Source organism: Lycium ferocissimum, chromosome 9, assembly GCF_029784015.1.
Source record: "Lycium ferocissimum isolate CSIRO_LF1 chromosome 9, AGI_CSIRO_Lferr_CH_V1, whole genome shotgun sequence".
NCBI classification, from domain to species: domain Eukaryota; kingdom Viridiplantae; phylum Streptophyta; class Magnoliopsida; order Solanales; family Solanaceae; genus Lycium; species Lycium ferocissimum.
Window position 1 is genome coordinate 41,436,817 of NC_081350.1, and position 26,498 is coordinate 41,463,314.

A 26,498-nucleotide genomic window follows, 5' to 3' on the forward strand; every position below is an offset into this window, starting at 1 on the left:
CCATTTTTCAAAAGAATAAGCTTTGTAAAAGGCAAAATTTGAGAATAGTACCAAAACTATGGATTATGCTATTTTTAGCATATACCCTAATAGATCCGTATCTATCATTTCTTGGGAAATGCCAAAATGTCAAACGGAATAGGCCAAACATGAATTAATAATATAACAACTAATGAAAAAATAAAAGAAAGATAAGGCAAGATCATTAATGTTTCTGTTACATATATTATAGTACGGGTTATTATTTTAACCTTTAAAATAAAAAAGCTGGCCCATTTGTTGAATTTTTTATTTGTCCTTTTGTGGAATTTTATTTTTTTAACAAAAGTTGCGCGTATATTCCACAAGCCTTGGAATTATACCAATCTTTCTAACACAAACCTACCGAGAACAGTTAATAATACTCCTTCCGTCTTAAAATATGTATCGCATTTTTCATTTACACATTCTTTAAAAAAGTATTTATAAGGATAGCATTTCGACTATTTTACCATCTTAAAGTATTTCATCATATTCTCTCTCCTTAATAAATATTTACTCAATTAATGATAAAACCTCTTAAATGTTAGTATACAGTAACAAAACCATCTCATTGATGTAATTAATACAAGGGTCAAATGAGAAAAAACTACTTAATTTTATCTTGATAAATAAAACGATAAATTTTTTGATATAAATTTTTTTAATAAGGACGATAAATATTTTGATACGGAGTAGCTTTAGCGGTGGTGGGTTTCCATAAAATAATATAGAGTAGAACGTTTTTTATTTTAATTAATATGGGTGCTTTTGCTTTCTTGAAAATGATGGCGTAATTAAAAACTAAAGCCGGAATACATTGATAGCCCTCTAAACTTGCTAATATATTTTATTTAGACACTCGAATTATGTCGTTTTTTAATGACTTAATACATTGACAGCTAGAGGCGGAGCCAAAATTTGACGTTTATGGGTTCGGAATTTTAATTTTTTAATATTACTAGGTTCTAAATTAATAATTGATATATGTTCAACGAATTCTTAATACAAATATAAGTTTGGATAAAAGCTATTGGTTTCGGCTGAACTTACACCTGATGAGCTAGCTCCACTCCTGTCAACAACCCTCAAACTTGCCAGCAAATTTCATTTAAATATTCAAACTACGTCTTGTTTCAATTAAGCATCCGAACACATGATAAAGTGTTCCTACATTTGGCTCAAATTTTGAAAACTTTTTTGCACGTGTCTCGAATATCCATTGTGTAGATAAATTAACCACTTAAAATATGACACCTCATATAATTATACCAATTAGCCTTAATAAGCCGTAAAACTTCATGCATTTTCAATTGAGGATGATGAGTATAATTAAAGAAGATGACATATTTTAAGTAGTTAACTTATTTACGTAATAAAAATTTGAGAAAGAGATTGCGGGTAACCTTTTCTAAAATTTGAACCGAAAGTGTCTAATATAAACACTTTATTATGTGTTCAGATGCTCAAAATAAAACAAGCCGAAATTTGAGTGTCTAAATGAAATTTGCTAGCAAGTTCGAGGGGTTGTCAATATATTAAGCCTTTTTGACTTAAACAACTGAACATATGATAATGCGTGTTTATTAGATACTCCCTCCATTCAATTTAAGTGTCTTAATTTAACTAGGCATGAAATTTAAGAAATAAAAAGAGATTTTTGAATCTTGTGATCCTATATAAAAAGATGTGTATAATGTACTAAAATGTCATTTGAATCTTGTGATTATAAATTTATCATGTAGGATGTTTGAATTGTCAACTTACTAATAGCTTGTTATTGGTCAAGCTTTTTTTTTTTTTTCCCAATAAGTGCTTATTTTTAAAAAGTGTGGTGTTTAGTTAAGCTTTTAGGAAAAAATAAGTGATTCTAGGGAGCAGCAAAAGTTATTTTTAAGAAGCTAAAAGAAATAACTTTTGCCCCAGAAACACTTTTTTAAAAAATACTTTAGAGATAAATACGCTTAGAAGCACTTTATAAAAGTTTGGCCAAATACTAATTGTTAATTGCTGCTCAAAAGTGCTTTTAAAATTAATTAACCAAACACAAACTACTTTTCGTAAAAGTACTTTTTAGAACTGATAAAAAAATAAGATACTTAAAACTTTTCTTTTTTGTGCGGATTGTCCTTCAAAGGCACTTGTCTTTAATTTTTGCCCTCAAACAGTTAGTCTTTAATTTTTGCCCTTCATCTAAAAATTTATCGGTGTTGAGCTCGAACCACCACTCAATCAAAAATTAAAAAAAAAAAAAAATTCACAAAACAAAGTTAGCTTAAAATAGAACTTGTATGAAACTATATTTTATAACGGATAAACTCTGTCTTGCGAATTCAAATTTTACCTCTTCTTAATTATTTTTAAACTACTCCATAGTAGCTCACCAGCTACGACTATTCTCTTACGGCCACGTCACGGTGGCAATAAATCCTGTGGGCCCCACTAACAAGCCTACTTGTTGAAACGAAAAGGAATAAAGCATAAACCCAAAGATATCCTCTTATAGATTAGGGGTAAAAAAGCACCATAAAAAGAATATTCCCAACTCATAATATTCTCTTTCCTTTTTTCTCAATCCACACACTTCATCTTTATATTAAAAGGCCAAAAATGTCCTTAGGAGTCGTTTGGTTTGGGTATAAGCCAAGTAAATTTTGATAGTTTATAAATAAATAATTACATTAAATTCGTATAAGTCATGTAGGTATTAGTATAGAAAATTCAATGCTATATAATTAATATGAGTATATACATATAGCGCGTATTAATAATAAATGAATAAAATTATCTTAAGACAGAAATTCTCTCATAATAGATAATCTCTAGAAAGTAATTTTCATTTTTTTATTCACCATATAATAATCTTCGTAATATTAATTATTCTTCGCATAATAACTCTTGTATTATTAATTCCCCTACAAGCATTTTATATTTTAATTTTTGTATAACTAAGACATCAAACTAAACAATCCCTTCATATTCGTGAAAAGGTTCAAATATACTTTTAACACAACTCAACAACTATTACTTCCTCCGAACAAAAAAAAAATAAAACTTATTAAATAAAAAAAAATAATTAAACTTTAACTTTTTTATTTGCTTTTCCTATTTAGTGTTATGTAATTAAATGTTCAATCCTTTATTTAATTATGACTAGTTTAGTCAATTTACATATTTTTTCTTAGCGTGAGTAATTTCATGAAAAGGTAAACGAAATAATTCTTTTTTTTTTTTTTATCCGAAGGGATAGTTACCATAGAAATTCAAATCCAATATTTTTTATCCTTTTTCAATTAAAAAAAAAAAAAAGCATAAGAAGAGAATATTCCCAACTATACCCCCACATCACTCATATTCTCTCTCATATATTTTTCTTCACTCCACACTTTTCATTACCATTATAACAAACTCTCAATACCTCCTTCCACTTTCCCCTCATTTCCTCTCAAATTCCCACACTAACATTTTATCGTACCACACTTTATGTGTGTATTTGATATTTGTCGATTGAGAACTCTCATTTCTTTCTCAAATTCCTACATCAATATTTTTCTCGTGTCACACTTTTTTGTGTGTACTCGTTTAAAGCACCATCATTACTATATATATAAACCTCTCAAATTTCCACACTAACATTTTTTTTTTAATTCGAAAGCTAAGGTATATTATGAAGTTTGGGAAGAGTTTAAGCAATCAAATAGAAGAAACATTACCTGAATGGAGGGACAAGTTTTTATCATATAAGGAGTTGAAGAAAAAACTCAAACTTATTGAACCAAAGAGATCAGTGGGGTCCACTAATGCTAGTAATAATAATAATAATGATAATGATGATGATGTTAGGGCATGTAAGAGGATTAAATTGGACCCTATGATGACTGAAGCTGAAGTTGAGTTTGTTAATTTATTGGAAGATGAACTTGAGAAATTTAATTCTTTCTTTGTTGAGAAAGAAGAAGAATATATCATTACATTAAAGGTAACATTCCTTTTTTTCCCTTTTTTTTTTTAAAGTTTTTCTGTCTCAATTTATGTGATATAGTTCAGTATTTTTACTGTAAATTCGGACATATAAACTTTAAGTTAAATGAAAAATAATTTACCTATTTAGAAACTATGTAAAACTACAATAAGTCACAATAAATTGTTTTTTTTTAATTCTTATTACTCCTGATTTTTTTATTTTTTTTTATTCTAGTTATCCTAACTTATGTGATCTTTGTTTGACTTGTTACGAAGTTTAGAAAGAAAGAATTTTTTAGTATATGGTGTAAAATAAAGCTTAGACATTTGTGTGCTTATAAATCATTTTATTAAGGGTAAAAGTGAAATTTTAAAATTGAATTTGTTAATTTATTGGAAGATGAATTTGAGAAATTTAAATTCTTTCTTTGTTGCGAAAGAAGAAGAATATATCATTGCATTAAAGGTAACATTCCCTTTTTTTATTTTTTTTATGCCTCTGTGATTTATTTATTTAGGATTTATGGAACTGAAACCTGTTCAATTGCAAAATAAAAACAATTTTTTTTCTTTTCCTTCCCCGAATTCTCGTGGTAACCTTTGTTAAAAAAATCATTTTTTTTAATAAAACAATTAATTGCTGCAACTTTAACTTTTTGTCTAATTACATGGAAACAGATATATACTTCCTTCGCTCAGTTTTACTTGTCCAGTTTAGAAAAAACAAGATATAATTTATCATTTCATATTTATTTTACCTTTATTATTAATTGCATAATTTTTAAAGTATTTTGATTGATTTGTTACTTGACAATAATGAGGGGTGATATAGTAAAATTGTCATTTTATTTTTGGCTCCTTAGTAAGCGTGTCAAGTCAATACACGACGAGTAAAATTGGGCGAAGGGAGTATATATTAAGTGATGCATTTGACTTTAAATTCTGGATCCGTCTCTATTTGGAAACTAATTTTGCTTTGAGTAAAGCATATAAAGCATATCTGTTTCAATTTTGGTTTATGCTTTGTTGTTTAAGTGACTTTAATAGATTATTAAAGTATTGATTTCTAGTATAATACTCCAGCTGTATGTTTGTAAGAAGAAAATAAAGTACTGGAATAATTTGCTTTTAACTGTACTAATTAGAATTTAAAATTAAACATAATGATGTAGGAAAGGATATAATACTAGCAGTATAATTAAAGAAGAAGCATAAAGGGAAAAAGATTATTAAATAAATGAAATGAGGTAATTCAACTTTTGAATAGAGACAGAGTAGTAGAAAGTGTGCTGGCCCGTCGGATTGATTTTACAGAAGCGAATCTAGAATTTGAAGTTTACGAGTTCCTATAACGACATCAAGTTAATATAATAATAGTCGAGTTAATAGTCAAATACTATTTAAGTAGATATTTAGTGTATTTTTTAATTTATATACCTGTTTTGTGCAAAAGCTACCAGGTTTCCGTGAACCCAGAGATTATGATTTAGATTGGCCAGTGGTTGCTTATCTACTTGTATCAATGAGCTTTAAGATTTTCTTACTCTCACATAATTGAAGTAAGATTCCATGAAGTTCAATTGTGTGTGTATGATTAATTCAAGCTTCAATTGTTCTGTTGTCATTTGCTAGTTGTTTTTCAGGTTTGTGCTATCATGTATGAATTTTGTAAAGATCAGAGTGATACAAAAGTTTTTATTTGCATCCATGATTTGATGGTAGAGATGCCATAGGGCATAATAAGTACAATATCATGTTAACTTGCCATTTCTTTTATGACCCAAAGATCCTATATTTTGAATAGAAGCAAAAATCTTGAGGCCAAATTCCTCGTTTTTTCTATTTGTTATGCTGAGATATAAAGAAGTCATTGACACAGATGTAGCTCGTGCTAATATTGATCATGCATCTATTATGATTATGCGAGGTCTTGTTAAGCTTTTGATCTTGTATTTGACGTGTCTTGTGAATTGGTAACAGGAGTTGCAAGATAGAGTGGCGAAGGCCAAGGATCGTAACGATGAGATCATAAAGATTCGCAGGGAGATAGTAGACTTCCACGGCGAGATGGTTTTGCTGGAAAATTACAGTGCCCTCAACTATACTGGTAAATCCCATCTCTTTCTTTTCATCTATCTGAAACTTAATTATTCCTCGGAACTTTGAAGGCGCCTCTGAGAAGTCTTCGTAAATGCACAAGAGTTAATTCTCGGGATTTTTCTGTATGTTTGTATCTATACTCATTATTTGATTGTTGTGCACCGGGATTGTGGCGTCTGCAAACCACTTGTATTATCTCATTGGTAGTGATGAGCAGTGGCAGATGTAGCTCTTAGGTGACGGGTTCAACCGAATTATCTTGGTCGCGGAGTATATGTATAAGCGAAAATCCACAAAAAATTCAATGAATATTATATCCGCACCCATAGTTTTAGGAAAGTTCAGTGCTTACGAAACTTAAAAGGTCGAATCAGTCAATTTTAAATGTTGGATCTTCTGGTGATGAACCTTTCTGATCAATTTCTATTTTTGCTTATAGGGCTTGTGAAGATACTTAAGAAGTATGACAAAAGGACTGGTGCTCTTCTCCGCTTGCCCTTCATTCAGAAGGTCTTGCAACAGCCTTTCTTCACCACTGACTTGCTTTACAAGCTCGTGAAGGAGTGTGAGAATTTGATCGATCGTCTATTCCCTGTCATTGACGCCTCGTGTATTACTGAGGAAGCTGATGGAAATGAAACTTCGACTAGCGGCAATGAGGGTCTACTTAGAGCCCCGAAGGAGCTGACAGAGATAGAGTATATCGAAAGCTTATACATGAAGAGCACCATATCTGCTTTACGAGCTTTAAAAGAGATTCGGAGCAAGAGCTCAACGGTTAGTGCTTTCTCGTTGCCCCCATTGCAAATTAGTGGACCTGAAGATACTTGGAATAAAATTCCAATCTTAGAACAAGTAGCCAAGTAGTTTAACTATACAAGGACAGTTGTTTGGTGGCCCCTTGAATGTATTCTCTTGTTACACTAAGTAGTATTTTCTTTTCCTTTTTTGGGTCTGATAATTCACATGTTATGCATGTATTAGATACTAATATGCATGTATTAGATACTAACACAAATGTAAAATGCACAAATTTTAATCTCAAAGAGTGTGTGATGAGGTCTTCTGGTTCATCTCTTAAACTGGTTATTCTACTTGTGTGTATCTTCTTATTGTCTATAATTACCTTTAATCTTTGCTATGCACACTCTTGAATACCATCTGCTTCGCCGATAAAGCAATGTGCCATATTGATTTAGATTTACTTATGTAAGACTGATGGCAAGTTGTTTTTTCCAGGTAACTAGTTTCACTTATTATTATGTGCATTTGCTTGTAGTTAGGATTATCGTTTTTGGTGTCAAAAGGATTTGATAGTGTACAACTTTTTTTTACACTGTCATGGGATAGAGGTTAAATCTTCATTTTGACTTAATTTTATAGACACTGACGGTAAAAAAATTCCTCCCTTCCTTTGGTATGTGATCTTTCAGCATCCTTGAAGTAGGAGATTTTAAGCACTCAATCCTATTAGCTACTTGATAATAGTTTCAATTTGATTATTTTGTTTCTTCTCCATGCTGTGACCAAAACCATACCATGAACACATACCCAAGCAGAAGCCAACTGGAATTTTTGCTTGTTTGTACAATTTCTTTTACTGGTATATCCTTGGTGTTAGCAAACCCATATGGTTTTTTTAATAAGCAACAACCCTTCCACTTGGCACCCTTAGGTCAGTAAGGCCGGTTTTCGCCTATGTTCGATGGGTGGATCTTGTAGTCGAGCTCATTTCTGTCTTTGTACTTGAGGGTCAATCTCCGTCTTGCCCAAGGGAACTTTTGCAGGCCTCTGTTACCTTTTAGGACTCAAATTAGCCATATAAATTTGCCTAAGGCTGGTTTTAGTCCTTACTCGACAGGTGGGTCTCATAGTCAAGCTCATTTATGTCTTTGTATTCGAGGGTCAATCTTCGCCTGGCCCGAGGAATAATTTGCACGCCTCTGTTACCTCTTGGGACTTCTATGCCTCATAGAAACCGGCTACCTTAAACTGTCCCTTGGCCCGTAAGCTTTGGTACTGAGAAATGGTCAGAATTTTTGCACGTACTTAAAACTCCTACATTAATATCCCAACCTTCTTCCCAAGATTCAATGATCATAAAACTATTACTCTCACGAGTTTAACTTCTATGAACCGATAGTTTTGAGCGGCTACAACCTATATAGGTACTCCATAAAATGGATTCGTAACCTGAAAAATATGGAAACTTAGCTACAAGCAAATGTCCGCAAGATGAATATTACGAAGGCTAAAGTTAAAATGCAGAATAAAACTGCTATAGAGGGACCAAATCAGATCAGAGACTGGAACTCTATTAATCACATTTGAAGATTAACACTTGTTTCCACTGAAGGAAGGAAGCATGGAAATCAAGTAATCTACTTGCTAGTTGTGCATAGTTAATGCCATCTCTGGTCCATATTATCTGTCGTTTAAGGTTTTTCATACTTCAATCATAAGAGTATTTGTCTAAACTAGCATACATCGCCTCAACTAGGAAAAGATCGAGAAGGACCTAAAAGCCTCAAAGAATCGAAACCGAAGCCTTTTTGATTCATTTTCCAATTTCACTTAAATAAATAACTTAGTTAACACTCCATTTATGGGAACAATGGTAAATTAGGAAAGAGAAGTACCAAAACTACTCCACTTATCATCAACATAGTGATGCATTCAGCTCAACTTTCTGAATCAGCTGAGTGAAACGGGGATGTTTGTTTGGCTTTTTCTACTAAGGTGGTGGTGGTTTTATTCTTCTTCCTTTCCAAGGACGGAGTCAATATATAGTAAGATCTACAGTCGAAGAATTTAAAAGTAATTCACCATCAAAGTTTGTGGTGGAGTCGAGTCCTGGGAATAAATCATGTTTGCTAGCAAGCGATTTACCCCCAAAGACTTCCCCATGCGAATCCTGATTAGTCGGGTCTCAAAAGAGGTATCGAACACCAAGCAAAAAAACAAAAATTTAAGAATTTAAAAGCAATCTTACAATTGCTGTTGCATTACGTTTCAATTCCATGATCCCTTTGTTCAAGTGAATCTGGCATTACTTTCAGATTTATTCTTTCAATTCAGAAGACAACTTCTGAATCCATGAATGCTTGTGATGTTGTTGACTTGGTACCAAACTAGAAGTTATAAGTAATAGAAGAGAAATGATAAAGCGAGAGCAATAATTTCACTGTTGTTTAGAGCAAATACATCCAAAATTATTGTAGATGTTTCTGAACGTAATCTTAAGAAAGATAAAAAAACAGATCCAGAATTTGAAGTTTATAGATTTCTACAATAGCGTCAAGTTAACATAGAATGATAATTAGTTTCATAGTCAAATATTTAATTAATCTCGTGATCCATATATGGGTTTGAGCAAAAGCTATTAGATTCCCGTAAATCTGCAGACAATTCTCTGGATCTGTCACTAAAATGTAGTAATTTTAGGGTGTCTCTTAACATAAGTTTTTGCCATTAGACAAAATAAGGGGGACGAGTTCTATCCATGTTGCACTAAAACACCATCAAAGAATGTTGTGGATGGTTGAAATCCATCCACTTTTAATGGGGGGGCTCGAATTAAAGAAAATAAAATAAGGAGCATTTTACCATCTTACGCCCTCCAATTTACGTGACACAATTCGAATTTCGAGAGTCAAATATGTTTACCTTAACCGTAAAAGATAATATTATAAATTTAAGTAATTGACGATTCAAAATATTTTAGAAAAACATATGAAAAACTATGGTCAAAGAAAGATTCATCTGAATCTCGAAATCCGAAAAGAGACAGATAAATTGAAACCGAGAGAGTAATAGATTTGCTCGATGCAAATAGTATAAATTACGTAGTTAATGCAACGCTTCGAAAACCGAACAGTTAAATCGGGAAAAGGAAATGTCACAATAAAATAATTGGTTTTAATTCTGCCCATACTACCCTGTTCTTATCCTCATCATATTGTTACTATATAGTATATTATTGTTCTTCTTTATCAAAAAAGAAATCGATCATAAATTCTAGGGTCCCTAAATTCTACTATAATAATATTCATCGACTAATTGGAGATTTTGTACATAGCAATTCTCACATGCACTAATTTATGAACGTTTATGATTCACAACCAAACCCTTTAAATAGTTACATGGGCATCTATCGCCACAAGGAAAATATTAAAATACTTTTTTCTAATGAAATATGAAACTTGAAGAAGATATATCGTACAAAAAAAACCCCCCAAAAAGATTCTAGTATTTCTGTTTCCGAGTCATGCTGGAGGGGAATGATAGAAACACTATAGATCCTACAAAATGGAGTGTAAAAAAAGAAGAGAAAAAAAGTATTTATGTTTCACTATATTTTTCAGATGTATAACCTTTTTTTTTTTTCACAACTTAGAAACTTTACTTTGATGAAGTTTAAGCTATATACATTATCTATGTAAGCATATTTATATCGTCAAGCTATAACATGTAAATTATCTTACATTTAAGATTATAAATTTTATCTTTTAAGGAGACTTTCTTGTACATCCTAATTTAAATGAATTGATAGCAGAGTCAGAGTTAGAATTTTTAGTTTATTTGTTCTGGACCACAATTCTTTTTGTTTAGGTTTGGATAGATTATTTACACAGATTAATGAGAATTTTAACACAAATACAGAGTTTAAGTCAAAATTATTGAATTCTACTGAACCCATAATAATAATAATAATGATTTGATCACTCTTATTTAGTAATGTAAAACTTTTACTGATGATATACATAAAATCAAAATAGTGACAAATTTCCATTTCTTTAAACTACGAAATAGGATATTGCCCAAGGACAAATTAGTAGCTAATCGTCAACCAAAACTAAACTAAAAAAACGAAGTCTTATTAAAAGTAATGTCACCTTGGAGTATTAAAAGGTGGAGTTACTTTGACGTTAAGTAGATTACTTTAGCCAGAAAAAACAAAAGATTACAAGTTAACTATTGGGTAGAAAATGCACATTTTTATATTCCTATTTTTAATATTATAAAAATAAAAATGTAATAGAAAAAGAAAAAATATATTTGTGAGACCAACTAACGATCTATTTAATTAATTCTGCACATACAATTCTTTTCATATTCATAACTTCTTTGGCCAAGCTTTAAATCCATATATTTAGAGAAACATTTCAGAAGTGTTTTTCGGAAAATTATTTTGGAGATTATCGATTTGTGTTTGACTAATCAATTTGAAAATTACTTTTGCTAATATTATAGCAGTTTGTGATTGGTTAAGATTCCGAAATTACTTTTTGCTAATATTATAGCAATTTGAAAATTAGTTTTCCGAAAAACACTTCTCAAACACAAATTGATAACCTAATAGTTATGACTTCCCAAACGCTTGAAAACAGGCTATTAATTATTTTCCTTTAACAAATGACAAAAGAAAATCTTTATCTTTGTCACAGAAATTATTAATGGCACTAGGAATTCCACCTCACTATTTGGATATCACTAATTTTTACCCAAGAAACTTATTAACAACACCACACAACTAAAAAAACAAAAACCCACAAAAAGACAAATAAAGAAGGAACAAAACGTAAAGGAATCAAACGACGTCGTATTCATCCAATTCTCTAACACGAAATCATTCCCAATTAAAAAACAAACAAGGGATAATAACATTTTTGGTACCTAAATTATAGGTATATTTTGATTTTATCCTTGTAATATCTGACGAAACACATTTAACCTTCAACTAACAAAAATGTGAGTTTTTAGTCCCCTCAGGTGAAAAGTACTCCCTCCGTCCTAATTTATGTGAAAGCATTTGACTAGACACGAAGTTTAAAAAATAAAAGAATTTTTTTAAAATTTGTGATATAAAATAAGTCTTAGATATTTGTTTAGCTGTAAATCATCTCATAAAGTTAAGTTATTTCAAATATAGAAATGTGATATTCTTTTGGGACAGACAAAAAAAAAAGTGTGTCACATAAATTGAGACAAAGGGAGTATGTTGTATTGAACTACTTTTAGAACTATATTGTAAATATGGAGTATCAATCCAATCTTAACATAACATATGAGTAGCTAAGTGGTGGAACGACTAATCACTTTCGTAAGTTTGTGAAAATCATAAGCAAAGAAAGAGATCAAAAGTGCATATTTCAATTAATTGAAGGTTAAATGCACTTTGTCACAGATATTACAAAGATCAAAATTACTCCCTCGGTCCCAATTTATTTGACATTTTTTTGCTTCCCGAGATTCAAACTGAAACTTTGACCGACATTTTAAGATGTATTTTTTCACCAAATTGATATGAAAAAAGTCACAAGTTATAATATTTTTCATGTAGTTTTCAAATATATAACTATTAATCTTAATATATTGAGTTACTCCAATCCAATTTAGCTTCAAAGTTTAGTCAAATTGACTCTCGAAAAGCAAAAAATAGACGGAGAGAGTAGAATTTAGTAATAATTGAGGGACCAAAAATGCAACTTATCAAAAGACCTATCCATGGAGGAAAAAACTTAGCAATGGCACCTGTACACACTAACACAACACAGAAAAATGAAAACTTCCCATAGATAAATCCCGTTAAAAAATAAAAAAAAATTATATATATTTTTTTCTAGATAGAGCATACAGATACAACTTGTGTTCTGGTATCTATTATTCTCGCTTCTAAGAAACTCAACAGCCATTATTAAAGAATACTAATAAAGATTCAATTTTTTTTTTTTTTTGGCTATCATCACTTCTTTCTTGTTCCAATCCATTCAAGAAGAAGGTTAAGCCATCCTTTTCACTTATTTTTTTCAAAATTAAAAAATACCCTTATGGCTTCTATAACACCCTTATCTCAATCTCAATTTACTGAAAATCAGTTTTTTTCAGTACCCTTTTCAAGATTCACTCAAAGTTCAAGTCTTTCACTGAAAAAATCAACTAAAAATCAGTTTTTGGCAATACCATTTTCTCAAAGTTCAAATTTTTTATTGAAAAAATCATCAAGAATGGTGTTGGTGTCAGCAACAACAGCTGCACATGAGAAATCAAAGAAAAGGTATCCAGGTGAAGCTAAAGGATTTGTTGAGGAAATGAGATTTGTAGCTATGAAATTGCATACTAAAGATCAATCTAAGGAAGGGGAAAAAGAACCTGAAGGTCAACCTATGGCTAAATGGGAACCTAGTGTTGAAGGGTATTTGAAGTTCTTGGTTGATAGTAAATTGGTTTATGATACTTTGGAAATGATTATGGAAAAGGCTCCTTTTCCTGAGTGTGAGTTTTCTTGACTTGTGTGCTTGTTTGGATGGTTGTTAGTTACCTATTGTATTGTATTGTATTGTGTTGTGTTGTTAGTTTAAATACAATGTTTGTTTGTTACCTATTGTATTGTATTGTATTGTTATTTTAAATACAATGTTTGTTTGGATGGTTGTTAGTCACCTATTGTCTTGTATTGTGTTACAATGTTTGTTTAGTTTAGTTACTATGTATTGTATTGTGTTGTGATTGTTGTTAGTTTAAATACAATGTTTGTTTTGCCCTTCAAATGCACTGGTCTTTAACTGGTCTTTTTTTCCCTTCAAATGGGCTTGCCCTTCAAAATAGAACTTATGCCTATAAAGGCATAAGTTGCGTAAATCTTGTTGCGCGGCATAACTTGTTGATATTATGATGCGTAACTTATGCCCCTATAGGCATAAGTTCGATTAAGAAGGGCAAAAATTAACGACCAGCCCATTTGAAAGGCAAAAGTTAAAGACCAGCTCAAAATAGGGGCAAAAGTGCAAATCCTATCGTTACATAACGACAAAAAGTCTCGTTTTAAGTAACAACCGATTTGGTGTTATTGCGTCATACCCTACCTTTCTTGTAGGTTTATCCTTCAAATTGTTGATGTCTAACATTATATAACGACGGGAAATGATACGATCTATCCAAACATTGTACTCATCAAAATAATACAGTACAATACAAGACAACACAATACGATACATTATGAAACAATATGTATCAGTACTGTTTTGTTTGGTTCATGGTATTGACAATTGAAAAAAAGTTGATTAATTGTTCCTGCTATAGGGTAGTGTGTTATACTTTTTGAACTTTGAAAACTATGGAATTTATGAGTTTTTCAATTCTTGTTCGTACCTATGGTGCTTTCTGGTAATTGATTCATACTTAACTAGAGGTCTCGGGTTCAAGAGTAGCCTTTGTTAGGGAGCGCTTTACCCCCGGCACTAATCCGTATCTAGTTGAGCCCTAATGCAGGTACCGGACTTCCCAAGGAAAACCAAAGAAAAAAAGAAAGCGATAAAACTAAAAAAGTTAGTTTTGATTGTTCATGGTATTGACAATTGGAAAAAATTGATTAATTGTTCCTGCTATTGGGTGGTGTGTTATACTCTCTAAACTTTGAAAACTATGGAATTTCCAGTTGAGTGTTTCAATTTCAATTGGTATCTATGCTGCTTTCTGGTAATTGATTCTTTGGCATTTATTAGGTGAATAGGTTAAACCCCACTTAAACTATCATCATTTTGCGAGTGCTATTGGGTGGTGTGTTATACTCTCTAAACTTTGAAAACTATGGAATTTCCAGATGAGTGTTTCAATTTCAATTGGTATCTATGCTGCTTTCTGGTAATTGATTCTTTGGTATTTATTAGGTGAATAGGTTAAACCCCACTTAAAGTATCATCATTTTGCGAGTGTCGTACCGAAATTATTAAGTTTTCAAGAACCCCTTAAACTACCATGAACTCATATTAAAATACCCCTGAGAGGAATATGAATGCTACGTGAACATCACGCTCCAAAAACACCTTCAAAGAGTTCCGGGTGGCCGTACACGTGGCAAAAAATTTGAGTGAATATAGGTTAAAACTCCCCTAAACCATCACTGTTTTGCCAGTTTCATACTTAAACTATTGGGTATTCACAGAACCTCCCTCCCCCAAACTATCATGAACTCATTGTGCCAGGTGGTATCATTTTTAAGACTTTTTTCATCTCCCACGCGCCTTTCAACAAGTTATCACAAACATTTTGCCTCATATTCAACCCGGGGTCTTTATGATCTAAGGGAGTTATAGTCCGGGGGGTACCAGGAACCCCCAATAGTTTATGTATGGAACTCGCAGAATGGTGATAGTTTATCGGGGTTTTAACGTATTCACCTGTCTTGTTTGCTTCATGGTATTGCCAAATGACAAACTCGATGGATTGCTCTTGTTGTGGTGCAGTGTGATATGCTCTTTGAACTACTAATATGCAGTTTGATTGAGTGACTCTTACTAAGATTGTGATTTAGGTGTCACTTGTGAAATCAATATGTTTCTGTCAAGTTAACAAGTTCATTATACCAGCCTAATCTGACTGTTTATTTTCCTCTGTTGCTGTTATTCTAGGTGGCAATAGAACAATAATTGTGATTTTGGAGTTCTCCAATGTTTAGGAGACTGTTTATTTGTCCTTCTTATTTATAGGGGAAAAAGGTCACACTTTACCATACTTTTATGTTCAGAGTTGAAGCATGGTAGATTGACTGACTCTTTACCTTATTAATCAAGCATCATTGTAGTTTTTCTGAATTGTTTTTGCTAATAGTTTTGGTTTTTTTAAATCAATATATCGAATACAAAAAGCTCAACCAACAACTGTTTTTCCCTACACTTAACGATATCAAACCTTTGTTATATATATGTTGATTGTGCAGTGCAAGAGTTGTAGCGTACAAGAAAGTCTCTGAATTATTGTTCTAAGAGCTTTTGAAGATATATCATATTTGTGTATTTGATATAAACAAATAAATCATGAAGAGGTACTCGCTCTGGCTAAGTTATTAGTAAATGAAAATAGTTGGAACTTGCCCGTAGGCTTTGTCTAGTGGTAAGAGCGATCACATGATGTATGAGATAGACGTACGTCACGGGTTCTAACCCTTGCTGCAGACGAAGGGTGTGCTTGATATGGACCAAAAAATGTTTTTCAATTTTCCCTTGTTCGGTTGGTCAAAATTTTTGGAGAACACTTTTTCTAGGAAAACTAGTTCCTTAAAAATGAGGAAAATGACTTTCCTAATGGAAATAGGGAAAACAAGTTCCACAAGTGGTATTCCACATTCAGTATGTCCTCCCCACCCTCCAACACACCTCATTTTCACCTCACCCCCGTATCCCTCCCCGCCCCGACCTCGCAAATTATTGTCTAGATTATATACAAATGCTTTTAGGATAATATTTTTTGCCCACGTACCGAACACAATAAATAATTTAAAAATCTACTTATTTTCCTAGAAAACATTTTTAGTCTAAAACATTTTCCTTCATACTGAACATTCCCAAAAACTGGTATTTAAGTGGAGAATAGTAGAGGGATGAACCCATTATCTGTCAAGTTTAAACCGTGTGCAACTGGCCTGGGATTTCACGGTTATCAATGAAATAGTTGGGACTTTTTTCCCACTTCTGAGAGCACTTGGATGTCTTTGAAGACATCCATACTTGGCCTATGAACTTAGGAAGTGAAAATGGGCAATATTGACAATTTATGTCCTGTGTGCTCCATATAAGCAGATTTTTTTCGCACCCAAGGGTCTGGCCTAGTGGTCAATGAAGTTGGTTGAGAACCATGAGGTCTCAGGTTCAAATCCCAACAGAGACAAAAACATTAGGTATTTCTTCCTAGCTGTCCTAGTCTTAGTGGACAGAGTTAACTGGTACTTGTTGATGATGGGAGGTGGCAGGTATCCCGTGGAATTAGTTGAGGTGCGCGCAAGCTTGTCCGGACACCACGGTTGTCAAAAAAAAAAAAAAAAAAAAAAAAGAAAGAGAGACAGTATCCTACCGTCTTGGATCGACTCTCTTGTAGATTTTAGACAATTGTTGATATAAGAGAGCATTTTAATTGAGATTTTTCTATAAAGTTAATATATAAAGAAAACATTGCATTTAAGAGGGCCTTCTAATTATATGGAAGACCTTTCATTTGGGAAATTGGGTATTATGTTGAAATGGCTCGCAAAGGATATCCAGGTATCTGATTTCGGATATCAACAATGAATTAACATTGAGCAATTGTCGTTCATTATTTGTGGTTTTTTTTGTTTTTTTTGGGGGGGGGGGGGGGGGGGGGTTGGGGTGGTGGGGGCTGGTTAATCATTGTGTCCGGGTTAGTTTGCGTTCACCTCAACTGTCCCACTGAGTATACCTGCTACCTCCCGGAAATAAATGTACCGTGTAGCTTTGTCCACAAAGACTTGGAAACATGGGAAGAAATCTTGAACCTGGTATTTCATGGTTTTCCTTCCACTTTATTGACCACTAAGCTACATCCTTGGTGCTTATTTGTGGTATATTCTAAAAAAATGATTTTTTGTTCCCAAGCACTTTAATGCTGTCCCAAGCACTTTAATGCTGTCAAAGCTATTTCCTTAAGTTTTCCATTCTTATTCTTATTATTAGAGAAATGCTAAAGAAGACAAGTAAAATGATAAGATAGAATTGATCTTCTGGATAAATAATAGTGAAGTGTTGAATATGTTGATGTTTTTGTACCCAATCGGTCGCATTGCAGCTTTGATTAATGACGCCATGATTTGGTCTTCCACCCCTCCTTTTTCTTTTGTTTTACTTGTATCAGTCTTTAGGGTTATAAAATATGTTTCTTATATTAAGTAATGCCTAAACTAGTGCCTAGAGTTTACGAAACAAACTTGTATTAAGTAGGGAGATTTACTCCAAAAAATAAAAAAGAACTCGGTTTTCGCATACGGCAAAGAAAAGTGATAGTGTGTGTTTCAATTTCCAAGCACTCCCTCTCCATCGAGATGCATAAAGAAGAGACTTGGTAGAAAAATAGTCTTAGTTATCTTTCATTTTTCTGCAGATGCTGAGTTCAGGAACACAGGATTAGAAAGGTCCGAGGGCTTAGCAAAGGATTTGGAGTGGTTTAGGGAGCAAGGTTATGCCATCCCGGAGCCATCAACTCCTGGTCTTAGCTATGCTCGTTACTTAGAGGAGCTATCAGAAAAGGATCCTCAAGCATTCATTTGCCATTTTTACAACACGTACTTTGCACACTCAGCTGGAGGTCGCATGATAGGGAGAAAGGTCAGTAATGTCTTCTTTTAAGTTTTTAGTATTATTCCACATTGTCCTTCTGATACTGTGGCATATAAAGCTAGAATTTTATCATAGAAATATGGAATGAGCAAAATTCTAGATGATTTTAAGTCATAACTTGAGGTATTAGAGGATACCCAAAAGTGTGGACTCCGGATTATAGCCTGTTTGGCCAAAGCCTATCCAAGGCCAAAAGTGCTTCGTATTCATTTTTTTTAAAAGTTTATTTAAGTTGAGTTGTTCGGTCAAGCTTTTAGGAGAAGTGAAAGTGTTTTTGAGTAGAAACAAAAGCTGTTTTGGAGAAGTTGAAAAGAGTAGCTTCTCCCAAACTATTTTTTTGAAAAGCACTTTTGAGAAAATACATTTAGAGACAATTTTTTAAAAGCTTGGCCAAACACTAGTTGCTGCTCAAAAGTGTTTTTCCAATTGATTATACAAACACAAAATGGTTCTCACTACAAGTACTTTTAAGACAAACACTTTCAAGATAAGCTTATTTTAGAAGTTTAGCCAAACAGGCTATTAGTGGTCAATGAAGTGGGAGGAGAACCATGAGATATCAGGTTCAAACCTCAGTCCCAACTCCCAACAGAGACAAATAACACTAAATGATTTCTTTTCATTTGCCGAAGCCTTGGTAGATAAAATTACCTGGTACCTGTCTTTGGTGGGAATAGCCGAGGTGCGTGCAAGCTGGCCTTGGACACCACCATCATAAAAAAAAATTATTTTTTGAAGTGTATCCGAGGCAACTATCACGTGGAGAACACATTATTTATTGGTTCTCATCTGTTTTCTGTTCTTTACTAGAGTTGCCTTTCAACATGGATGTGAGGGGGAGTGGACAATTTAGTTCATACAACAACTGCTACGCCTCTGTCCCAAACAATTTAGTTCACAGGCCTTAAAGATTTCTGTATTACATTTTTTTCTATTTACCTTACTTTCGTTCATTTCCATTTACCCGTCAGTACTTCAACTTTGATGGATAATTTACCATCTTTATCTTCACTTGGTCCAAAATCAACTTAGTCGGTTGAAATTATGATGTTAAGACTTGTAATTATTGAGCAATGTGTGAGTTGAAGTTGTACACTAACAAATAAACTAAATAACATTGTAAAAATGACAATTTGAATATTCATCAGTGTTAAAACTGCTCGGCAGTTGATAAATTGACATTAATGGAGGCAACCTTCGTTACACTAGTACTTTGGCAGAAAGTTGTTTTTGCCCTATTGCATATTTCTTCCCCTTCCCCTTTTTCCTTCTTAGATCTACTAATGTTAAACCAAAAAAGGTGGTTACTTGTCCACAATCATGCTTTTTCTTGCTTTATAGGCAGAGGCAAATTCAGGATTTCAAGAGGATGGGTTCACCATTAGCTATGGGGTTTTTTGATTTCTTTTGCCTTTGGTTCGTTGCAGCTTAGCGCTTATGGGGTTTTTTGATTTTTTTTTTTTTTTTTTGCCTTTTAGGACTTGGGTAATTAGAAATAAAGGGGAAAAAAAATTCATTAGATGTAATATAAAAAAGAAACACGTTTTTTACTTTTCGGTAATTAGAATTATAGGAAATAAGAGGATTTAGAATAATATAGAAAGGAAAGTTAAAAGGCTGCTTTAGAAAATAAAAGCATAAAACATGCGGGGAGCTTGGGTTCGATCATGAGACCTTGAGGAGATAAATACAACCCCTAACCACTGCTCCACTTGGCCTAGTTTGATCACGTGTTCCTTCAGTTAATATTAGATATGTTTTCAGAATTATATACATTATATATCGAGTTTAGTCGAGTGATCATGTGTTCACGTGATCCAAATTTTATACATAAATTCGCCTCTGTTTATAGGTAGCTGAAAAGATACTCGACAAGAAAGAGCTGGAATTCTACAAATGGGACGGCGACCTTTCTCAGCTGCTGCAGAATGTTAGGGAGAAGCTGAATAAAGTTGCAGAAGTAAAATCCTTAGTACATCCTCCTCTCTTTACAAGTTTTCAATTTCTTTTTTTTTTTCAAACTATAATTGTTCTTTTACCAAACTTGTTTTATTGATGGTTAACATGATTCATTTTCATCGATTCTTTGTTCAGAATTGGACTAGAGAGGAGAAGAATCATTGTTTGGAAGAGACCGAGAAGTCATTCAAGTTCTCTGGGGAAATCCTCCGATTGATATTATCTTGATGCACGACTTTGCGCTTTGTTTCCTTGTTAAACTTGTACATTGGATGGTCAAAAAGCTCAAAATGCTGTGAATAGTCGTGTTCGTTTTCGCTTTGGAATTTTAAATTCTGTCTATTGTGTATAATAACTTGATTCTAATTCAAGTATTATATGTCTTTCAACTCTCAAAGTTGCAGTGGTTTAACTTAACCAATTTCAGTATTGATTTTGTTGTTGTATTTAAGGACATATGCACCAGATTGTGCTGCTGTCTGATGTATTCTACTGCTTCTATATGGCAACGAATGCACATTCTTAAAAGATCACACGCATATTAGCGCTCGTACACACACAACAAACAACATATCTAATGTAATCTCACAAGTGGAGTTTGGGAGGATAGAATGTATGCAGATCTTACCGCTACCTTTGTGGGGTAGAGAGGTTATTTCGATAGACTCTTGGCTCAAAAAGACACGTAACGGATGCTAGATTGCAGGAAAATAAGACAACAAATATCAAGATACAAAACAGATGAAGCAACAGATAGTAGTAGTATACACTGAAGAGTAAGGAACTACGCAATACCTAAATAATACTACACACAGACACACATGTATAAAACGAAAGAAATTATGTCCCACAGGAGTCATCAAATGCCTTATTATAATTTCCAGCTTTGGCTTGAACATCTTATTGTAATTTGACTTTGCCTCCGATTACCAAAGTTATTTGTCTGTCTTCTTATTTTTTCTGGGATTAAGGGTGTGTTTGGTATGGAGGAAAATATTTTTCAGAAAATGTTTTTCAATTTTTCTATGTTTGGTTGACTAAAATGTATTGGAAAATATTTTTCTCTAGGAAAATAACGTCTTTAAAAATGAGGATTCTAAGTTTATTGTCTGCGGCGCACCCACCCAACGCCCCCAAATACCACCCCCTGCCAACCCAACACTCCCACTCCCCACCCTATCCTCCATAGTATTTTGCTAGATTACATATAAATGCTCTGGGGATAATACTTTTTTTTTTTTGCTTACTTACCAAACAATAGAAAATAAGTAAAAAGTTACTTGTTTTCCAACATTTTCTATGAAAACATTTTTCATGAATAACATTTTCCTTCGTACCAAACACACCCTAATTAACAAAATATACTTTATATAAATAAATTAAATGATAAGGTTGTAATACTAGTGCTTCTTTAGAACATCTTAGCTGCGTAGTTTACTGTAATATCATAATAATTAGTATCTTACCTTTAGGGTGTGTTTGGTATGGAGGAAAATATTTTTCAAAATATGCTTTTCAATTTTTTCATATTTGGTTGACTCAAATGTTTTGAATTTCTCTAGGAAAACAAGTTCATTAATAATTAGGAAAATGACTTCCCTAATAGAAATAGGGAAAAACAAGTTCCATAAGTAACGTTTTCAAGTTAGGTGTCTCTTCCCACCTATCCAACCCCCCCCCAACCCCCCCCCCGAACCATCCACTCCCCCCCGCCACCCCCAATCCGCTAAACTCCCAACCACATCCTATTTATTTTGAAAAATATATAACATGCTTCTTGCAAAGATAAAGGATTGTGTTCAACAAAAAAAAAATGAACCTTACTTAATTATTAACCACTAGAACACAAGTAAGAAGCCCCACATTTTTTGCAAATTTGTGTATTTATCCTTCATAGCCCCCAAACACAGCCTCAAGGGACCAAAAGTGCTTTTGCCCTTCTTGCAGAGATAAAGGTCCATTTGTGTTCACTGAATCATTTCGTTTTTTATATAATAGGGACCTAAATGGACCTACTATTCAAAGTTAGGGGACTATTTAGGCTGTTATCTAAAGATAAATTCTGCAGATATCATTTGAGCCACTCAAATTTTATCTTGGTTACATACTGTATCTTATATGCTTTACCCACTCATATTTGTGTTTTCTCATTAGTATTTTTTTTGCAGTGCTTTTGCAGCTTGTTGCCTATCTGCTATTGAAAGGTTAGTTTTCCTTAATTAATTATTCTGTCATTTGATTAAACTTACTGGAGCAAATCAACATTCGTGCACAGATATATGGCCCTGAATGATTTTAAGAGGGAAATTAGATCTATAACTGTGCTAGTTGAACTTATGATTCCATCATACTTAAAAGCACATCTAGGGGGACTTTACGTTGTTTATCTGTAGGCAATTTCCAAATAATAGTCTTGAACATGAAAAAAAGAGACTTTAATATACTCCCTCCGGATCAAAAAGGGTGTCCACTTAGCTATATAAATAGGGACCTAAATGAACTTACCATTAGAGTTAAACTATTATACTTAATACTCTTAATTTTTCTTGGTTAGGTACTCTTATGATTTGATAAGTGGACATCCTTTTTGACCCATCTGATAAAAAGGTTAGTTGTGGACATTTTAAACTTTTTGATCAATACTTGTGCATACACATATGACCATGAACTAGAAAGATTTTAAGGGTATTAGTTAACTGCAGTGGTAGAAACTTGGAAGGATAGTTGATGATAAGGATTGTTCAAATATGAAAAAGTAAACACACAGTGAAAAGTCAAAGGGGTTCAACGTCTACTATATATAGATAAAAAATAATTTCAACCATGTATAAATAATGTAATTTTAGCATCAAAGGACTAAGAAGTTGGTAAATCATGTGTAAGATTAAACCCCCTTGGCCCTTCCTCCCTCCGTCCCTGGTTAACGGTGCCATACTTTACGTTGTTTATCTTAGCTGATTGATTGAATTTGTCGAACAAAGAGAACTTCATATCCAAAGTATTGAGGGTGAATAAAGTGGCATAGGATAAATAGTTAAAAAGAGACTTTCACATTTTTTTTTTTTATACATGTCTATTAGTAACCGGTAGGTATAAGTCCTAGGCGCTGTTAAATATTATTATTCCTTAAATCTTTAACTAAATTCAAAGAGTTAGAGATTAAAAGATTCTACCGCCTAAGTGTAAAATCATGTGTAGTAACATGAAACAGAGTCAATGCCTGTACAAGCGAAGTAATAAAATTCAAGTTTCAAAGCGAAGACTAATAAATTACCTGATCTTATTTAGTTTATGCCTGCCTTTTTTTTTTTTGGCAAATCATATTATCTGTAATACCATTGACCCCTTGCAACTTGCAGCTTTCAGATCATATTTGCAAAGTACAAACGAGAATACAGTAGACATGGCTTATGCAAGTGTGGCTTCTCTCATGAGAACAATTGAACTTCTCTTGACATCCTATTGGTCATCGCAATCTCTAATCTGTGATCACAGAGAAGAATTTCTGCGTCTTCATGAAAAACTGGAAGTATTTCTCAAGAACTTTGAGAAAAGCAATGTTTCTGGGGAAATGACAGATTTGGAAGTAAAGGTAAAAGAAGTTGCAAATGATGTTGAATACACAATTCAACTGAGACTAACAGAAACTGTAAAGGGACAAAATAAAAGCCAGAAAAGAAAGGCACGTCGAAGGTTTCGTCAAAGCCTGCAACGGATAGCAGGGGACATTGACCGTGTCTTGAAAGAGTCAACAAAGATTCAAGATAAAGGCAAACACGCATCAAAGAAATCATTGGTTCAAGATTTTTCAAGTTCAGCAAAAGATATTCTTAATGTTAAGAACAATATGGTTGGACGTGATGATCAAAGGAAAAGGTTGTTAGAAGATCTGACCAGAGGCTACTCTGGTGAAACCAAAGTCATTCCAATCATCGGGATGGGAGGCATTGGAAAAACAACTTTAGCAAAAGAAGTTTACAATGCTGAGTACATTCGTTCTCATTTTGATGTCTGTGCCTGGGCTACTATATCTCAACAGCACAATGTAAAGGAAATCTTGTTGAGCCTTCTGCGTTCTACAAAGGGTGACTCATTTAACATGGACGATGAGCAAGAGCTAGCAGACATGCTACAAAAAAGTTTAAAGAGGAGGAGATATTTAATTGTGTTGGATGACATGTGGAGCGATAAAGCATGGGATGACGTGAGGCAATGCTTTCCGATTGAAAACAATGAGAGTCGAATACTGTTGACTACCCGTAACACTAAAGTAGCTAATTCTGCTGGTATGCAGAATCTTTCTTTGGAGATGGGTTTCATGGATCCGGATGAGAGTTGGAACCTTTTTGGAAGTATTGCATTTGCAAATGAAGCATTACCATCTGAGTTTGAGTCTATTGGGAAGCAAATTGTTTACAAATGTCACGGGTTACCACTAGCTATTACCGTGGTTGCTGGGCTTCTCAAATCAAAAAGGACAATAAGAGATTGGGGAAATGTTGCAAAAGATGTCAAGTCATTTGTCACGAATGATCCAGATGAACAATGTTTACATGTGCTCGCATTGAGTTACAATCACTTGCCCAATAACCTAAAAGCATGTCTTTTGTATTTTGGTACTTTTCCAGAAGACAGTGAGATTCCAGTGAAGAAATTGGTGAGATTATGGATAGCGGAGGGTTTTCTGAAGCTGGAAAAAGACTTGGAAGGGGAGGCTGAGAAGTGTGTACAAGATCTTGTTGACAGATGTCTTGTTCTCGTCAGCAAGAAAAGTAGGGATGAATCAAAAATTAAATCATGTAAGGTTCATGATCTAATACATGAGTTGTGCTTGAGAGAAGCTAAAAGCCAAAATATTTTTGTCATGAAAGACATTGCAAATGATGACAGTCGATTTTATAGGACCCTTCTTACCCCTGGACATCATCATTGGATGAGGAGGCAGACAGACGATGAAGGCAACAATCTCTCGAATCGAACCCGTTCATTTTTCGTTCTTTTTAAAGGATTTACAAGTTCTACTCTCGAACCAACGCTTAATCATTTCAATTTACTCAGAATCTTGGACTTGAGCCACACATGGATCGAAAACTTCCCTCCTGAGATACTGTGCCTCATTTGGTTGAGGTACCTTGCAATGTGCGGGCATATTCACATACCTTCAGAATTTTGCAGGTTATGGAGTCTGCAAACATTCGTTGTTAAAACTAATGATTGGGCATCTAGAAATGTTTCAGAGACAATTTGGGAACTGAAGCAATTAAGGCATCTGGAACTCAGAATATTATATTTGCCAAATCCCCCAAGTGTATCTGTTGGTGAAGAGAGACACTTATCTTTTCCAAACATACAAACTATTTCTGGTTTGTCTCTTAGTAGTTGCACAAAGGAGGTTATTTCAGGGATTCGGAATGCTAAAAAGTTAGAAATCTATGGAGATTCATATAACTATGAAAGTTGTAAAGAATCTAGACTTCTCAAAAATCTTGTCCATCTACATCAACTTGAAACATTGGGTTTTTCTGGACCATTCCAGACCATTCTAAGTGCAAAATATTTTCCAGCAACGCTCAAGAAGTTAAAGTTGTGTGGAACTAAACTAAGGTGGGAGGAGTTGAACATCATAGGTGAGATACCTAACCTTGAGGTGCTGAAGCTCTTCAGTGCTTGTGAGGACAGAGAATGGCATCCAATTGCAGGTGGATTTACTCGATTGAAGCTTTTGAAGATTGACAGTTGTGATCTCAAGAACTGGAAAGCCACGAATGACAATTTTCCTGTCCTTGAGCGCCTTGTGATTGCAGGTTGCCTATCTTTGAAAGAGATACCCATTGAGTTTGCAGAAATTAACTCACTGCAACTAATTGAGTTAATTCGTTGTACACCCAAATTCAAGGCTTCTGCTGAACGAATTCAACAAGAACAAAAAGAACTCGGAAACAAAGCTGTGGATGTTCGCATCTCCGGTCCATGTAAGTATATAAATACTCGTCGTTAGAAAATATTAATTTTTGTGAATTAACAAAGAAGACAGAAATTCATAATTTCGTGAATATAAATTGTGATGAATAGTTAATTAAAACAATGGGAAAGAGTAAAAAAAATGCCCTTAAACTATGCCAAATTGAACAAAAATGCCCTTCATTAATAGTTTGGTCCACAAATGCCCCTATTGTTACTTCATTGGATCAAAAATACCCTTTTCCTAATAAACATAGTGTTCTTTTCTTTTTAAACACATTCTTTTCCCTTATCTTGTATCTTTTCTTTTAAAATCCCTTTACGTAATTTTAAAAAAAAAATGGGAAGTAATCTTTTTTTCTTCTTAATTTA

At 33.4% G+C, this 26,498-nt stretch overlaps 3 protein-coding genes across 5 annotated transcripts in view; all 3 read left to right on the top strand.

The window, feature by feature from the left end:
- Positions 1–3,405: 3,405 nt before the first annotated feature.
- LOC132030843 (SPX domain-containing protein 1-like) lies at positions 3,406–7,228 on the top strand. Its single transcript, XM_059420601.1, has 3 exons — positions 3,406–3,997; positions 5,962–6,088; positions 6,521–7,228. Exons 1-3 carry the CDS (start codon positions 3,686–3,688, stop codon positions 6,946–6,948), a joined length of 867 nt encoding a protein of 288 aa, XP_059276584.1. The 5' UTR covers positions 3,406–3,685; the 3' UTR covers positions 6,949–7,228.
- A 5,436-nt stretch (positions 7,229–12,664) lies between these two features.
- LOC132030847 (heme oxygenase 1, chloroplastic) lies at positions 12,665–20,562 on the top strand. 2 transcript variants are annotated; one of them, XM_059420604.1, is made up of 4 exons: positions 12,665–13,356; positions 17,971–18,194; positions 20,059–20,178; positions 20,301–20,562. In XM_059420604.1, exons 1-4 carry the CDS (start codon positions 12,912–12,914, stop codon positions 20,391–20,393), a joined length of 882 nt encoding a protein of 293 aa, XP_059276587.1. In that variant the 5' UTR covers positions 12,665–12,911; the 3' UTR covers positions 20,394–20,562. The 2 variants fall into 2 exon arrangements, with proteins under 2 accessions (XP_059276587.1, XP_059276588.1); XM_059420605.1 differs by having other exon boundaries at positions 12,667–13,356; positions 20,059–20,166.
- A 1,661-nt stretch (positions 20,563–22,223) lies between these two features.
- Positions 22,224–26,498, top strand: part of LOC132030844 (putative late blight resistance protein homolog R1A-10) — a 72,633-nt gene continuing 68,358 nt past the window's right edge. The window contains exons 1-2 of one of the 2 annotated variants that reach the window (XM_059420603.1): positions 22,224–22,369; positions 23,525–26,131. In XM_059420603.1, coding sequence (XP_059276586.1) covers positions 23,569–26,131 — 2,563 coding nt within the window. In that variant the 5' untranslated portion in view covers positions 22,224–22,369; positions 23,525–23,568. Of the gene's footprint in view, positions 22,370–23,066; positions 26,132–26,498 lie in introns of those variants that run through there. The other variant, XM_059420602.1, reaches the window with a different exon arrangement.

Excerpts from the sequence above, each read along its gene's own strand:
- LOC132030843 (XM_059420601.1), top strand. The coding sequence starts at position 3,686 with ATGAAGTTTGGGAAGAGTTTAAGCAATCAAATAGAAGAAACATTACCT. Across the intron at positions 3,998-5,961 it reads AATATATCATTACATTAAAG|GAGTTGCAAGATAGAGTGGC; the intron begins GTAACATTCCTT and ends AATTGGTAACAG. Across the intron at positions 6,089-6,520 it reads CAGTGCCCTCAACTATACTG|GGCTTGTGAAGATACTTAAG; the intron begins GTAAATCCCATC and ends TTTTGCTTATAG.
- LOC132030847 (XM_059420604.1), top strand. The coding sequence starts at position 12,912 with ATGGCTTCTATAACACCCTTATCTCAATCTCAATTTACTGAAAATCAG. Across the intron at positions 13,357-17,970 it reads AAAGGCTCCTTTTCCTGAGT|ATGCTGAGTTCAGGAACACA; the intron begins GTGAGTTTTCTT and ends ATTTTTCTGCAG. Across the intron at positions 20,179-20,300 it reads TTGCAGAAGTAAAATCCTTA|AATTGGACTAGAGAGGAGAA; the intron begins GTACATCCTCCT and ends TTCTTTGTTCAG.